Here is a 14758-nt window from a genome sequence, read left to right as displayed (position 1 = left end):
TGAGAGGGAAAAAGACATGGAGTCAAATTTTTATTGTGGTTGTATTTTCAAAAGAACTTACCTTTATCTCCAAGTGACTGAATGACTGAGTGGGGGAAGGAAGGTTTGTCAGGAGGGTTCTTGGAGTGGCATTTTATTAAGATGCTTTAAAAAGTAACTATAAGATTTCAACACGCTGGGATGTTATCTTTGAGGGCAATAAGGTGACATGGTTATGTGTTCTAAAAAGGCAGAATGGACAGACACTATTTTCACATTTAATTTCCCTGAGAAAATATTGAATGATTGTGAGTGAATATGATTAGAGACAGAAGATTCTGGACTCTGGAATGCCCAGAAGGGCACCTTCTGTGCTTTGGGTTCAACCACAAACGTTGGTTTGGGTGTGCATGTCCTAGCAGGACTCAGGACGGGGAGACAGCCCTCCAGCTGGCCATCAGAAACCAGCTTCCACTCGTAGTTGATGCCATATGCACCCGAGGAGCTGACATGTCTGTGCCAGATGAGAAGGGGAACCCCCCGCTGTGGCTTGCATTGGCAAACAATCTGGAGGACATCGCATCCACTCTGGTGAGACAGGCACAACGTTAGCCTCTGTTTACAGATGGGGATATACTGTGTCAGGGATGGATCTGCTGCCTGCGTAGCTGTCACAGGAGCAAGATCTGTCAAGTAACATAGTGGGACAAGGACAAGCAGTTGAAAGCATGTTAAAGAAACTTGCAGTTCAACATGGTCTTGGCCGACCTTTTGTTTTTAGGTCATCTTTACCAAGAAAACTACCAAGAAGCAAGAGAATGGCGGCGTTTCCTCAGGAGCCTTCTCCTGGGGTTGGTTGATTTGCTATGGGGTGTCCTCATTATCACCATAGTGATAATTTCCTCAATCTTAGGTTTATCTCCCTTGTTTGCAAGACAGGCCCCAAAAGTGGAGGCAAACCTGCACATTCTCATTCAGCTCTCCGAAGGGCCTGCAGTGTGATATGAAGGCGTTGTGCACCTGGAGGTTTTACCTAGTTGTTGAGATTACCTGTTAATTACAGGTGTGTGTTACTGAGGACCCGTTGGTGCATGTGTACACAGACACTTTCTGTTTTCTGTCCCTTCTAGAACTCAGCTCTGAAGGACACAAATTAAACATAACTTGTTTATACTTCCCAAGTCTGTCCCACAGGACCTAGTGCACGAACTTGCACACAGCAAATTTTAATTAGTGTTTGTAAAATAATGAGTGATACAGATTAAAGTAATTATCATTTAATTATCAACCGTATCTTATCTGAAAGTGGATTTAATGCTATACATAGAGCTCAGACTTGGTAATAAAACTGTTTGCCTTTGCTCAGCAGTGTTTGTGAATAACCTATGTTTTTCTGCAGGTCAGACATGGCTGTGATGCCACATGCTGGGGTCCGGGACCTGGTGGGTGCCTTCAGACGCTCCTGCACAGAGCCATTGATGAAAACAACGAGCCCACCGCCTGCTTTCTTATTCGCAGGTCTGAGAGTCCCCAGTATCTCTCCACAGCTTTTTAGTGAGCTTGTTGCAAACTGGCTCTTTCCTTTTTAAATCCGTCTATAGTCTTGGCATGCCAGTAGCCGGCTTGACTTTCACAGTTAAGGTTATCAGAGAGTCACTGTTCTGTCATGTCAAGTCAGCCAGGAGCCAGGCTCACTTGTGACGGGAGGAGCTCACAGCCCTGAATCAAAGAATCTGAAAGCTTGAGTCAGCATCCTGCTTTGGGAGCTGCCTGAGCTCCTGTAGTCATGGCAGACCAGTTCAGACTGTGAAGCAGGAGGCTATGGCTGGGGAGACCAGATGGTCTCTGCAGGACCCCACCACGATGTGTGAGTCGTAACAGGCTCTGTGGCCCCCTTGGAGTGTGGGAAGTGTGGGAGCCGAGGTTATTCAGGAAGCCTTCACAGCAGTGGTTCTCAGACTAATGGTTTTCTGGTTTTCTTTCTCTCTTTTTTTTTTTTTTTTTTGAGACAGAGTCTTGCTCTCTCACCCAGGCTAGAGTGCAGTGGTGCCATCTTGGCTCACTGCAAGCTCTGCCTCCTGGGTTCACGCCATTCTCCTGCCTCAGCCCTGGGACTACAGGCGCCCGCCTCCACGCCCGGCTAATTTTTTTTTTGTATTTTTAGTAGAGACGGGGTTTCACCGTGTTAGCCAGGATGGTCTCGATCTCCTGACCTCATGATCCACCCGCCTCAGCCTCCCAAAGTGTTGGGATTACAGGCGTGAGCCACCATGCCTGGCTCAAACTTTATGGTTTTCAAACTTTCTTTTTGTATTTTCTATTCTTGAGATGGAGTCCCATTCTGTTACGCAGGCTGGAGTACAATGGCGCCATCTCGGCTCACTGCCACCTCTGCCTCCTGAGTTCAAGTAATTCTCCTGCCTCAGCTTCCTGAGTAGCTGGGATGGGAGGTGGGATGGGCGCGCACCACCACGCCCGGTTAATTTTTGTGTTTTTAGCAGAGAGGGGGTTTCGTCACGTTGGCCAGGCTGGTCGTGGACTCCTGACCTGAGGTGATCCACCTGCCTCGGCCTCCCAAAGTGCTGGGATTAGAGGCTTGAGCCACCGCATCCGGCTGGTTCTCAGACTTTAAATGTATGCATATGCCCTGCGGAGTTTCTAACAATTCTGATGCCCGGGTTGCCCACCCCCAAGACCAGTCACAGAAGAATCTATGGGAGTGGAACCCCGACTCTGGTATTTGAGGCCAGGGACCAAGGACAGCAGACCCGGCCACAGCAGACGCTGTTGGATTGGATGAGGCTCCTGCTTTACATTTGTAATCAGCATGCCTATAGGCCAGGTCCAAGCGTGGCGTTTTTTAAAATGTCCCCATTCCTTTCAGTGGCTGTGACGTGAACAGTCCCAGACAACCAGGCGCCAATGGAGAAGGAGAGGAAGAGGCTAGAGATGGGCAGACCCCTTTGCATTTGGCAGCCTCTTGGGGGCTGGAAGAGACAGTACAGTGTCTTCTAGAGTTTGGTGCCAACGTGAACGCACAGGTGTGTCATTTCTCTTTTCCAGGGAGAGAGGTGTAGCCCCAGCATGAGGGAAGCCTCCTCCTATGGCAGAGGACCTTGCACAGTCCCCAGTTCCAGGCGCTGCTGCTTCTTCATGAACACACGACCTCCCTAGCAGCGTTCATGATTTCAGGCTGACTGTGCTTCTCTGTGCCTTTGTCCTTACTACAACAGGAGGAAGATTTGTTTCAGCTCTTTCTCTTTGCCTCCTATTCCCCCTTAGTTACAGATTTCCTCTGAGAGTTTAGTCCCAAATCGCATACTGTATTTCGGAAAATGTCCCAGTAGCTCACTTGAGCACCCCTGAGTTACGCCCTTTGATGCTTTTCAACATTCGAGCCTGTGCAGATTTATATATAAGGCCCTATAGCCAGATAAGGAGCGGTGGCTTAGAGCGGAGATTCACTGTAGATGTGAAACACATGTGTTTGTGCTGGGCCTACGGTCACCACTGGGTCACTGGAATGTGGTGTAACAGGAAGTGACTTTTAGTCATTTCTCTTTGGCCTCTTCAAAAGCTGAGTCAAACACAGGGTGGTAGTATTGATCGATTCTCATAACTGAAATTTGATTTAAAAGTTATACCCTTGCATATTTTTCCTGAGTTTTATCTTGCAATTGAACATTAAATTCTGTGCCTTGTTCCATAGGATGCAGAAGGAAGAACCCCCATCCACGTGGCCATCAGCAGCCAACACGGTGTCATCATTCAGCTGTTGGTTTCTCACCCCGATATCCATTTGAATGTACGAGACAGACAAGGGCTGACCCCGTTTGCCTGTGCCATGACTTTCAAGAACAACAAGTCAGCCGAGGCCATTCTCAAACGAGAGTCTGGGGCTGCTGAGCAGGTGAGTGAGTAACACCTGACCTTCTCCACATGGTCCTGGGCGTCGCGGAACCTGGAGACTAGACAGATGTCACCGACTAAACAGGTCTCCTCATGGAAAGAGCTTTGTTTTGAAATTGTACTCCTGTCCTAAAATGTGGCTGTTGAGATGTCCCATCAGTGCAGGATGAGATCCGGCCCCTCTGCCTGTGTGTTAGCGCCTGACAGTGCCAGGCTTCGATGGAAGCGGAGGCAGTGGGCTCCATCGTAGGAATTCTGTGGCTCTGTGGCATGTACAGTTGAGCTCATTCTTTGCTTTTGCTAGGTTGGTTAACTGTCCTAGTGAGGAGTGTCTTTGAAAGAGCTTGTGTTGTGATGTTGGGGCAACTTCCTGAGTGTTTCCGAGGAGTTCAGTTGCTCAGTAGCCTCGGCTGTCCTTGTTCTTTGTGGTTCTTTACCAGCTGCTACATCGGGATGGTGAACTGTTGATCTGCAGCAAGCAGTTGGCTGGGAAATGACAGTCACAGCTGATCTGAGTAGGAGGGGGTGGGTTTATCAGGTCCATCCTGCAGGAGCTTGGCTCTCCAGCCAGCACCTAGAGTACTGGCGCATTTATCAGTGGCATTCATGAAGGTGAGATGGAACTTGGGACCCGCGTGAAGTGAGATCCTCGCATGGGTGGAGATGATTGCTTGGTGTCTTAGGCTTCCGTAACCACCGTCTTCAGCATTTTCACAAGTGTGACTGGATTGCGTAGGTGGTGACCTCACGTTTGCTCAGGGGGTGTGAAATGGCCTCTCCCATTTCTTCTCTCCAGTGTGAAACTGGACTGTGGATGAAAGCGCTTTGTAGATCCGCTGCTTATGAGACTGGCACGTGCCGTGTGTGACGTGTGGGCCTGTGAAGTGGTGTGCCGTGTGTGTGGCACTGGGGTCGCCCTTGCTGCCGCCTCCACACTCGTGCTAAGACGGCTCTGGGAACTACAGGAGACGGTGTGGTTTGATTTCATGGAGCTCTGTTGGCTTTCCATCAGTGGAGCAAAGCCCGGGCCCTGCTATTGGCTCCCTCCCGCATTGTGTATAGAGGGTAGCTCAGTAAGAGGAAACTTTCTCCACGTTTCTCAACCCTTTGTTTGACTGCTCGGGTCAGGCCGGCAGTGCAGCTGGGGCATCAGGATGCTGGGTGCTTGTTTTAGCCAAAGCAAAGAGACTCCCAAGGCTTGTCTCCATTTTCCCTCTCCATGAGTTTCCTGATATCTTGGTGCTTCCGTTTCCCTATCCTTCAGATTGTCTTTTTCTTGGTTTTCCACATCCAGTTCCTACTACAGGAGGCTGCCACAGTGGCTCCCTTCTCCTGACCACGTGCGTGTGGCCACGCACACCTGGTTCTGTGCACAGATGTGTAGAGTGGGTCTGTGGGTGGGTTGGGGGATGGCGTTTCATGTTCATTCTTGGGAGGGGGTTTCCTAAGACTGAGGGAAGGTCTCCATCGTGACCTCTCCAGTGGTCGGTTCAGCTTGCAGATGAAGCTCAGGAGGTACTCTGAAAAGGGAACTAATATTTTGCTTTGCACTTGTTGCTGTAGGTGGATAACAAGGGCCGGAATTTCCTTCATGTGGCAGTTCAGAACTCTGATATTGAAAGTGTGCTGTTCCTGATCAGTGTCCACGCTAATGTGAATTCAAGAGTCCAGGATGCCTCCAAGTTGACCCCCCTGCACCTCGCTGTCCAAGCAGGCTCAGAAATTATTGTCCGCAATTTGGTAAGTGACACAGAAGTATTGCACGTAATAATATGTTGTCAAAGCATATTGTAGAGCTTGTGCAGAATCTCATCACAGGTGCTTTGCCCGGTGTTGTGAAAGCACCTGGGGAATTTGGGGAGCGAGGCTGGTGCACTCAGGAAACTGGTGTCAAGGGCTGCACGTCCTGAGCGCCCCACTGGGCTGCGTGGGCTGCCAGATGCTAGATGGGGCCCTTCCAGAAAGCAGGATTTCAATGGTGGAGGCAGGGCGGGAGCACAGAGGAAGTGGAGATCCGCTTCTGTTCTCTGTCAGGCATTCAACTGGGACTTTGAAGTGAGCTGTCTCTCTTAATTTTCAAAACCACAGAGGGGTATGAGAAATGTTTTACATTTTACAAAGGAGAAAATGTAGGCCGAGAAAGAATTTTACCCCCCAAGGCTATCTAAGCAAGTAGTGCTGGATTTTAGCCTTTTCCATTGGACTCCAAAGCCTGCTTTTTCCATCCAGGCCGGGGAGGGTCTCAGTAAAGATGTGGAGATTGGGAAGTGCATGTGGTGTGTTTACGTAGGAAAGTTTGGTTGAAGTTTCAGTAGAGTTGAAAGAGCTGTGGTTAGAGGGGCAGGAAGAAAGCAGATCGTGGGGTGTCACATTTCAAACCGAGAACTGTGAGCAGCCAGTATCTTTTAGGCAGCGGAGAAACCATTGTAAGTGTTTGAGCTGAGAGAACAAGGTCCAGAGCTGAGACAGGGCCTCATCGTCTGGTCTCTGCTTCTCAGAGCTGGCTGTCGCTGGTCCCTCCTGTCAGCCCCAGACACGTGCCGCAGAACTGGCCGCTAGGGCACCTGAGCAGCCTTTGGCGCCTTGGTGTCACTGTTTCTGAAAAGTACTTTTTAGAAAAGCCTTGTGACTTGATTGTGTTTGAGCTGAGGCAGCATTTGAAGAAGGCGCCTTGGGAGTGAGGCACACAGGTATGGGGCGGGCTCACCAGTGACGAGACCGAGCGGAGGCCGTGGCAATGAGTGTGAACCGAGGGATGAGGAGCGGTGGATCTGGTGGTGCCAGGAACAGATTGGATGTGGGGGAAGCAGCCAAGGAGGCGGAGCTGGGTCCCAAAGTCGTAGGGAATCGGCCTCGTGTTCATCAGTCTTTATGCCTCTGTAGGGCTGGAGGAGGTTACGGTCCCTGACCAAGGTCCCCGCCTTCCTGGGGCCCGGCATGACAGATGATAGGATCGCCCAGAAACACTAGAAACAGCGGGTCTTCCAGTGTCCGTGTGCTCCTTTCTCTGAATTGATGCTGCATCATGTTTGAACCTGTTCATACTGAAACCCCTTCCCCACCTCTCTCCTCCCAGTTAACCAGCTGTGGGGCCAGTTATGATCCCTGACATAGCACCAGGGACCATGAATATACATCTGTGAGACGTCCCGTATGGAGAGTCCCATATCCACTCGTATGTCTTATTGATCAGTGATTAGACTGGGCGCCCAGAGTTCTGGGGAGGCTGAGACTTAGAAGTCAGGGTCCTAACCAGAGCAGCTAAGCAGCACCTAGATTTTCCCAGAGGCAGTGCCTGTACACACGGAGGAACCAGGGGTGGCCGTACACCTCAGCAGCGGCAAATTGGGTTCTGACTACAGACTACACGTATTTTCTGTTTACAGCGATTGTTTTTTAAACTTTGTCAGAAAGAGGATGACGAACTTCAAATACTAAACGAATAGGTATTATGTAAAGGTCCCTCCTGCTGTGTTGATTCTGTAATTCTTTGTGTCCCTTTTTTTCTTTCTTTTTTTTTTCTTTTTCCTTTTTTGAGACATGGTCTTGCTCTGTTGCCCAGGCTGGAGTGCAGTGACCTGATCACAGCTCACTGCAGCCTCAACCTGCCAGGCTCAATCAATCCTCCCATCTCATCCTCCCGAGTAGCTGTGATTACAGGTGCACACCATTACACCCAGCTAATTTTTAAATTTTTTGTGGAGACGAGGTTTTGCCATGTTACCTGGGTTGGTCTCGAACTTCTGGGCTGAAGTAATCCACCCGCCTCAGTCTCCCAAAGTGCTGGGACTACAGGCCTGAGCCACTGCACCCGGCCTGTGTTCTTTCTTTTAAAGAACAGGCCGGGCGCAGTGGCTTATGCTGTAATCCCAGGACTTTGGGAGGCCAAGGTGGGAGGATCACTTGAGGCCTGGAGTTTGACACCAGTCTGGGCAACATAGCAAGACGTTGTCTCTACAGATTTTTTGTTTTTTTTAATTAGCCAGGTGTAGGGTCACATGCCTGTGGTCCTGGCTACTCAGGAGGCTGAGGTGGGCCAATCATCTAAGCCCAGGCGTTGAAGGCTGCAGTGAGCTATGATGGTACCACTGCACTCCAGCCTGGGTGACACAGCAAGTTGCTATCTCAAGAAATAATAAATAGAAAACAATAGTGAAATAGTACATACTCATTGTGGAAAAACTCAAAGCGTGTAAGGATGTGAAACAGATAGTGTCTCCCTTTGAGTCCCAGCTCTTCCGAGTATGGCATTTATGCTTTGAAACACCTTCCAAGTGCCTGTGTGCCTGCATGCTTGTGTGTACAGAGCTCTGTCTTCCCCAGATGGAATCATACTATCTTCTAATTTGCAAGGTTTTTAAAACTTACTTGTCATCAACATCTTTCCATGTTAATCGATAAATATTTATCATCTTACTCTACTGTTTGTACCTATTACAATTTTTTACAACCAAACCCCTTTGCCTTCAGGCTTTCCTATTCCAAGCAGTAGACACCCGTAGATAGTACAGCGGCCATCACTGCAGTTCTGCACAGCTTTTATACACGAAAACCTTAGAAGTAGAGTTTCTGCATCCCAAGGAATGGCTCTTTAACATTTTGATAGGTAATTGCCAGTTTGCCCTTGGCACGGGTTTTGCTGGTTTCTGCTTCAGCAGGAGTGTGTGTGAAGCTCTTATGCTCCCAGCTCTGTCAGCAGGGCAGGCCGTCAGCCTCTGTGGGTGTCAGAAGACAAGCAGGCTCGGCCCCCATAAGGGGCATCTTGATTGCGGCAGAGAGACTGACTGTTCATGTAATGAACTTCAACAGCTTCTTGCGGGAGCCAAAGTGAACGAATTAACCAAGCATCGCCAGACTGCCCTCCATCTTGCTGCCCAGCAGGACCTGCCCACCATCTGCTCAGTCCTCCTAGAGAATGGCGTGGACTTTGCTGCCGTGGATGAGAATGGAAACAATGGTAACTCCCAGTCATTCTTTAGTGGCTTGAACGATCCCTCCATTCTAGGGGTGGGGGTGCAGCGCACCCTTGGGTCTGCTCCCCACTGGGGAGGTTGGCTTTTACAGGAGCAAAGCTGTGACAGGAAGTGCTCTGGGTAGAGCATCCAACCTGCGACTGCCCAGGCCTTGGGCAGCCTCCCCATCTGAGTGGGAGCCCTGGAAGCCCACACTGCCTCCTTGGGAAACTGTTAAATCTCACCTTTGGGTAACTGCTGAAGCAGAAGGCACAGCACAGAGCAATCATGAGATTGCATTTGTGATGCATCCTTGAGGGCGGTGAAGACCAGAAAGGATGGCTCTGTGCGTGGCCAGTCGCTGCCGTGGCTGGGTCCCATTTACAGAGAGGTCTGTGAGGGTGAGGAGGAGTGGAGGTTTTTCTGCATGTGCTTCTGGGCTTGCATAGTAAGAGGATTTACTTCCCAGCTCTTCATCTTGCTGTCATGCACGGCCGGCTCAACAACATCCGGGTTCTCCTGACAGAGTGCACAGTGGACGCTGAAGCCTTTAATCTCAGGTGAGCGTGTTGGGCCTGAGTAGGCCCCACAGCACCTGGCCTGCTGCTCAGAGCTGCTGGTTGCTGGTGCCTCCCATCAGCCCCAGGGAGGAGCTGCAAAACCGGCCGCTGGGGCACCTCACCAGCTTCGGGTACTTTATTTTGGTACTTTTTGTACTGGTATTTTTGTTTTAATAAAAAATGCTTCTTAAAAGGTTTGGCCGGGCGCAGTAGCTCACGCCTGTAATCCCAGCACTTCGGGAGGCCGAGGCGGGCGGATCATGAGGTCAGGAGATCGAGACCGTCCTGACTAACACGGTGAAACCCCGTCTCTACTAAAAATACAAAAAATTATCTGGACGTGGTGGCGGGAGCCTGTAGTCCCAGATACTCGGGCTGAGGCATACATAGGCTGAGGCAGGAGAATGGCGTGAACCCGGGAGGCGGAGCTTGCAGTGAGCCGAGATCGCGCCACTGCACTCCAGCCTGGGTGACAGAGCGAGACTCCGTCTCAAAAACAAACAAAAAAACTTTTGTTATGCATGCACTTAGGTTACAGTAAAATACAAAATAAGAAAAACTTTTGTGACCTGTTTTCTGTCTTTTAGATTTATCCACCATCACAGAGTTCAGAAAGTTCTATTTATTTTGTGTGTGATGGCCATGGCAGATACATTCTTAACTTTTCCAACTTGTTTTATCAGAGGCCAGTCACCACTGCACATTTTGGGACAATATGGCAAGGAGAATGCAGCGGCCATCTTTGATCTCTTCCTAGAATGCATGCCGGGGTATCCTCTGGACAAGCCGGATGCAGACGGCAGCACGGGTGTGTACCAAGGGCTGGGTATGTCCCGTCTCACTTGCTCACCTTGCTTCCTGGAAAAGCAAGAGCCCAGGCACACGTCGTTATCTGAGGGCGTTCAGCTCGCAGAACAGTTCTGTTGGGCCCTCCGGGTGTGAGTTACAGAGCCCTGCTGTGGAGTCTGGGGTGTCTGATTTTAGACACTGTCCCATCTCAAGTGCATGTAGCGCTCTGAAACCATCCATACCCTTCTCCAAACAGGCCTCTCCACCTGTTTTTATTTCCCTCATTTGCCTTTTGTCCAGTCAAACAGGGTCCTATGCAAGCTCCCAAATTCTAGCAGAGGAAGAAAATAGAAGCATCTCACAGGATCTTCAAAGGAAGAAATGTGCTAGATCATGTGTCGGCATGCTCTGAGAAAGTGGCAAACTACCCAGATACATGGGGTGCCTTCTTATGCAGAGGGCTACAGGCCTCTCATGGTTGCTCTGGGTACCCGTGATCACTGTGTTCATTCGTGTGGCCCTCCTAGCTTTTCCGGTGACTCTCGCGTTCGTTTTCTTGCCGAGGACTCACGGCAGCCCCATAAGGGAAGCAGTGCACATAGTTGTATCCCCGTTTTTCGGGTAAGGAAAAGTAACCCCATAAAACAAAACCAGATCTCTTATCCCAGCCCAGAGCCCTCTGCGCAGCTGTGTGGCTGCTGCATTCCCATTCACTCACCTCTGTGGTCTTGGCAGAAATGGGGTCACCATGGGGTTGTCTGAACCTTAACATGGGACCACATATTTTGTCACCATTTTCTCTTGGTCTTGAGAGGAGTTTGTGGCCTTTGCTACGTGCGCACTGTTTCTTAGGCTTCAAAGGAGTCCGCCCCTGGGAGGGAGTGAGCAGCATGTACTCGGCAGCACCTGGCCCAGGAGCAGGGAAACAGGAACAGGCAGCAGGGAGGGGCTCCGTGTCGAGGCCCCCGGTTTACAGAGACCTGGGTGCAGATGCCTGGCCCTGTCGCATTGTAGCAGGGTGACTGGGTGCATTCACCCTCATAGGCCTGCTTCCTCATTCGATAGTGGGAAGAATAACCCTCATCTTATTGTATGATTTTCAGAGTTAAATGAAAGAAACCCAGGAAACCCGGCGTCTGGGAAAGGGAAGCAGAGGGAGCCGCAGTTAGCTGTAATTGTTCGTAGGGAAGGCCAGCAGGTTGGCCTGGCCAGAGCATGGGTTCCCACGGGCTCCACGGGGTGGAAGAACTTTCTGGAGCATGTTCCTAATACTGATTTTTCTTCTTCATGTGTACACAACTCGTAGGTTTAGATTCAGTTACATTGGGTGAAAAGAGCTTTGTCCTTTGTGGAGAAACCAGTGTTTCATGCCAGAGGAAGGCAACTGAGACCACAGTAGATGATTCCCTCTGTGTTGAATCCCTCCCCACCTGCGCGACCTCAGCTCTCTTGCAGCCCAAGCTCTACGTGGGAAAGACTGTGTCTTGGAAACAGCAGCTGCTCTAGAATTCTTTGGCTCGTGGCCACATCCTTTATTGGAAGATGCTACAGGTTGTCCACAGAGTTCTCTCCAGAGCCTCGGGGCCCCCGTGTGTCTGTGGGGACTTTGTGAACAGATGTCCTGCCAGCGGTCTGTTCTGCCCTCAGCTGTCCTCCGCCCTCCGTCTGTGGCTGCCGGGCTGGGCCGGGTGGGAAGTAGCCCCGCGCGTGCTTTTGTTTTCCAGTGCTGCTCCTGGCATACATGAAAGGGAACGCCAACTTGTGCCGCGCCATCGTCCGGTCGGGGGCTCGCCTCGGGGTGAATAACAACCAGGGAGTCAACATCTTCAACTACCAGGTCGCCACCAAGCAGCTCCTGTTCCGACTGCTGGGTGAGTGGCCCGCTCTCTGCTCTCACAGTGCAAGCGCAGTCGCAGTGTTACGATCGCCACGTATCGTATTGGTGATCTTTCAATCTCATGATGCCTTAGGATCGGAACCGCTCGTTTCCTGGCAGTAGCTGGGACCATTTCTCTGAATAAGGGAAGGACTTTTGAGTGTGTTGGGAAGGTCGCTGTGAACAGTCTCTTTTCAAAGCACTCTGCCTTGTGCATTTCCCACGCCCCACAGCCTTCTAGAAATGCCGAAGCTCTAGGCAGGCCACCCTTCCTGTGTGTCCTGGCCACTTACCTGCACACCTGTCCTCTTGAGACTGACTCAGATCCTCTAGAACCTTCAAAATGGCCTGCTGCTCCAGCCCCTATCAGCTCTCCTTGTGTCCCTTTTGTGGAAAGGAGTGCTTCCCTCCTATTTCATATTTGTGAATCTTTACTCTTCCCTGCTGAGGTGACAGAAAGAATCAGAATGTCTCGAGTGCCTGTGCTGTGTCATCACCCACAGTGGGGAGAGACAGGCAGGAAAACAAGCTCAGACATCCCCGGTAGCCATGGGATGGCGATGCACAGGACCTGCCCAGGGGGCACAGCTGGTCTGTGGTGGAGTTGGATTGAAGAACAGCATTTGTGACATCTGGTCTACTGCACCTTCCCTCTGCCGTGCACTTGGCCTTTGAAAAGCTCAGCACTGGTGTCCATCACAGGGCCGGCAACACACACATCCCATTACTCAGAAGGAACTGACGGATTCACGTGCTGCTCCGTCCCCATGAGCTCAGTGGACCTCTCTGTGTAGAGCAGTCAGACAGTGCCTGCGATAGAGTGAGAGTTCAGCCAAGAAATCCAAGTGATTGTCATTCCTGTCTGCATTGGTAACTCCCAACCTAGATGTGAAAACTTAGTTCTTTCTCATAGGTCGCTCTGCCCATGGTCCCACTGCAGACCCAGGCACTCTCCGGAAGCCTGGAAATCACCCGTGTCTTCTGCCTGCTCCCGCTCACATCCCACACTTGTGTTCAGTCACTGAGTTACAGATTTTGCCTCCTCAATTTCTCTTGTCTTAGTCCCATCCTCTGTTCCCCTGGCCAGTTTGTCTAGCTGTGTGGTCTCTGTTCTCTCCCTACCGTGCCTTCCATCCCAGCCATCCCTGACTACGTGTTTCCCCCACAGATATCACACTGGTTCACCTCGTTGACCACCGTTTCCTTCTCCCCAAGTCTCCCGGGCAAGGGCTGATTCTCCAGTCTCCTCTGGGAAGCTGGCCCTGAACCACTTAGAACCTATCGCTCCTTCGTCACCTATGTCACGTGGCAGTGCTGCCTCACTTCCTTCGTCACCTATGTCACGTGGCAGTGCTGCCTCACTTCCTTCGTCACCTATGTCACGTGGCAGCGCTGCCTCACTTACTGGTCTGTGTTCCTGCTGCCTCTAAGCCCTGGGGCTTGCGTGGCACCGTCGCGGTTTGACGGGACTGGGCCTCTCCCCTGTGTTGCAGATATGCTGTCCAAGGAGCCTCCGTGGTGCGACGGCTCCTACTGCTATGAGTGCACTGCCAAGTTTGGAGTCACCACTCGCAAACACCACTGGTAAGACCCCAGCGTCACTGTCGAGGAGCGAGGGGACTTCCGCCGATGTCACTGCTTCCCCCCTTCTCCAGGACAGGCCATGAACTTGCCTGGCTCCTGCACATGGATGGGCAAAACCTGACCAAATGGAGGGACGAGATGAGCACACCCAAGCATCCTACTGAGGAAGAGAGATGTAGGGAAGGCAGGGAGCCTGCAGACGGGTGGCTTTCCTGCTGGAAGCTGAAGGTGCACAGGTTCCAGGCAGCCTGCCAGGCCTGTGCCATCCTTCCTGACTTCCTGCCTGCACCAAAGCTGAGATGAGCTACTGCCCTCATGGTGTGCCTCAGTATGGGCCGCTTTGCTGAGAACTAAGGGGCTGTTCCCAGTAAAATGAGATACATAGGTCGGGTGCGGTGGCTCATGCCTGTAATCCCAGCACTTTGGGAGGCAGAGGCAGGCGGATCGCTTGACGTCAGGAGTTCGAGACCAGCCCGGCCAACATGGCGAAACCCCGTCTCTACTAAAAATACAAAAATTAGCTGGGGGTCGTGGCGGGCACCTGTAATCCCAGCTACTTGGGAGGCTGAGACAAGAGGTTGCTGAGATCACGCCACTGCACTCCAGCGTGGCCCACAGAGCGAGACTTCATCTCAAAAAAGAAAAAAGGAAAAAAAAGATAGTGCTGAGCTGCTCTCTTTTTGTTTGTTTTTGAGACATAGTCTTGCTCTGTTACCCAGGCTGAGTACAGTGACACGAGCTCGGCTTACTGCAATCTCCACTTCGCGGGTTCAAGTGATTCTTATTCCTCAGCCTCCTGAGCAGCTGGGATTCAGGCATACGCCACCACGCCCAGCTAATTTTTGTATTTTTAGTAGAGACGGGGTTTCACCATGTTGGCCAGGCTGATCTTGAAACTCGTGCCCTCAAGTGATGCGCCTGCCTCAGCCTTCCAAAGTGCTGGGATTACAGGCGTGAGCCACCGTGCCTGGCCTGAGCTGCTCTTGATCTTCAAAAAAAAAGCCTTCTTCAGTATTGCTTTAACATAATGATTGACTAGAGTTTTGTTTTCATAGACTAAAAATTCTACATGAATTGTGGTAACCGGGCTGGCAGTTGGCAGAGTTGCC

The 14758-nt window shown here is 51.0% G+C and overlaps 1 protein-coding gene across 5 annotated transcripts in view; it reads left to right on the top strand.

Annotated features, from left to right (window-relative positions):
• ANKFY1 (ankyrin repeat and FYVE domain containing 1) overlaps positions 1–14758 on the top strand; it is a 99590-nt gene that overhangs the window by 80632 nt on the left and 4200 nt on the right. For 3 of the 5 annotated variants that reach the window (XM_063700524.1, XM_031003433.3, XM_055367180.2), the window contains 10 exons: positions 399–570; positions 1379–1497; positions 2864–3020; positions 3689–3889; positions 5452–5628; positions 8698–8845; positions 9310–9400; positions 10084–10208; positions 11914–12060; positions 13559–13649. In XM_063700524.1, the coding sequence (XP_063556594.1) occupies positions 399–570; positions 1379–1497; positions 2864–3020; positions 3689–3889; positions 5452–5628; positions 8698–8845; positions 9310–9400; positions 10084–10208; positions 11914–12060; positions 13559–13649 (1428 nt within the window). The remainder of the gene's footprint in view (positions 1–398; positions 571–1378; positions 1498–2863; positions 3021–3688; positions 3890–5451; positions 5629–8697; positions 8846–9309; positions 9401–10083; positions 10209–11913; positions 12061–13558; positions 13650–14758) is intronic. The other 2 variants (XM_055367182.2, XM_055367181.2) reach the window with 1 other exon arrangement.

Source organism: Gorilla gorilla, chromosome 19, assembly GCF_029281585.2.
Source record: "Gorilla gorilla gorilla isolate KB3781 chromosome 19, NHGRI_mGorGor1-v2.1_pri, whole genome shotgun sequence".
In the NCBI taxonomy this organism is placed as follows: Eukaryota; Metazoa; Chordata; class Mammalia; order Primates; family Hominidae; genus Gorilla; species Gorilla gorilla.
The sequence above is the reverse complement of the archived record's forward strand: the minus strand, read 5'-3'. Positions and strand labels throughout refer to the sequence as shown.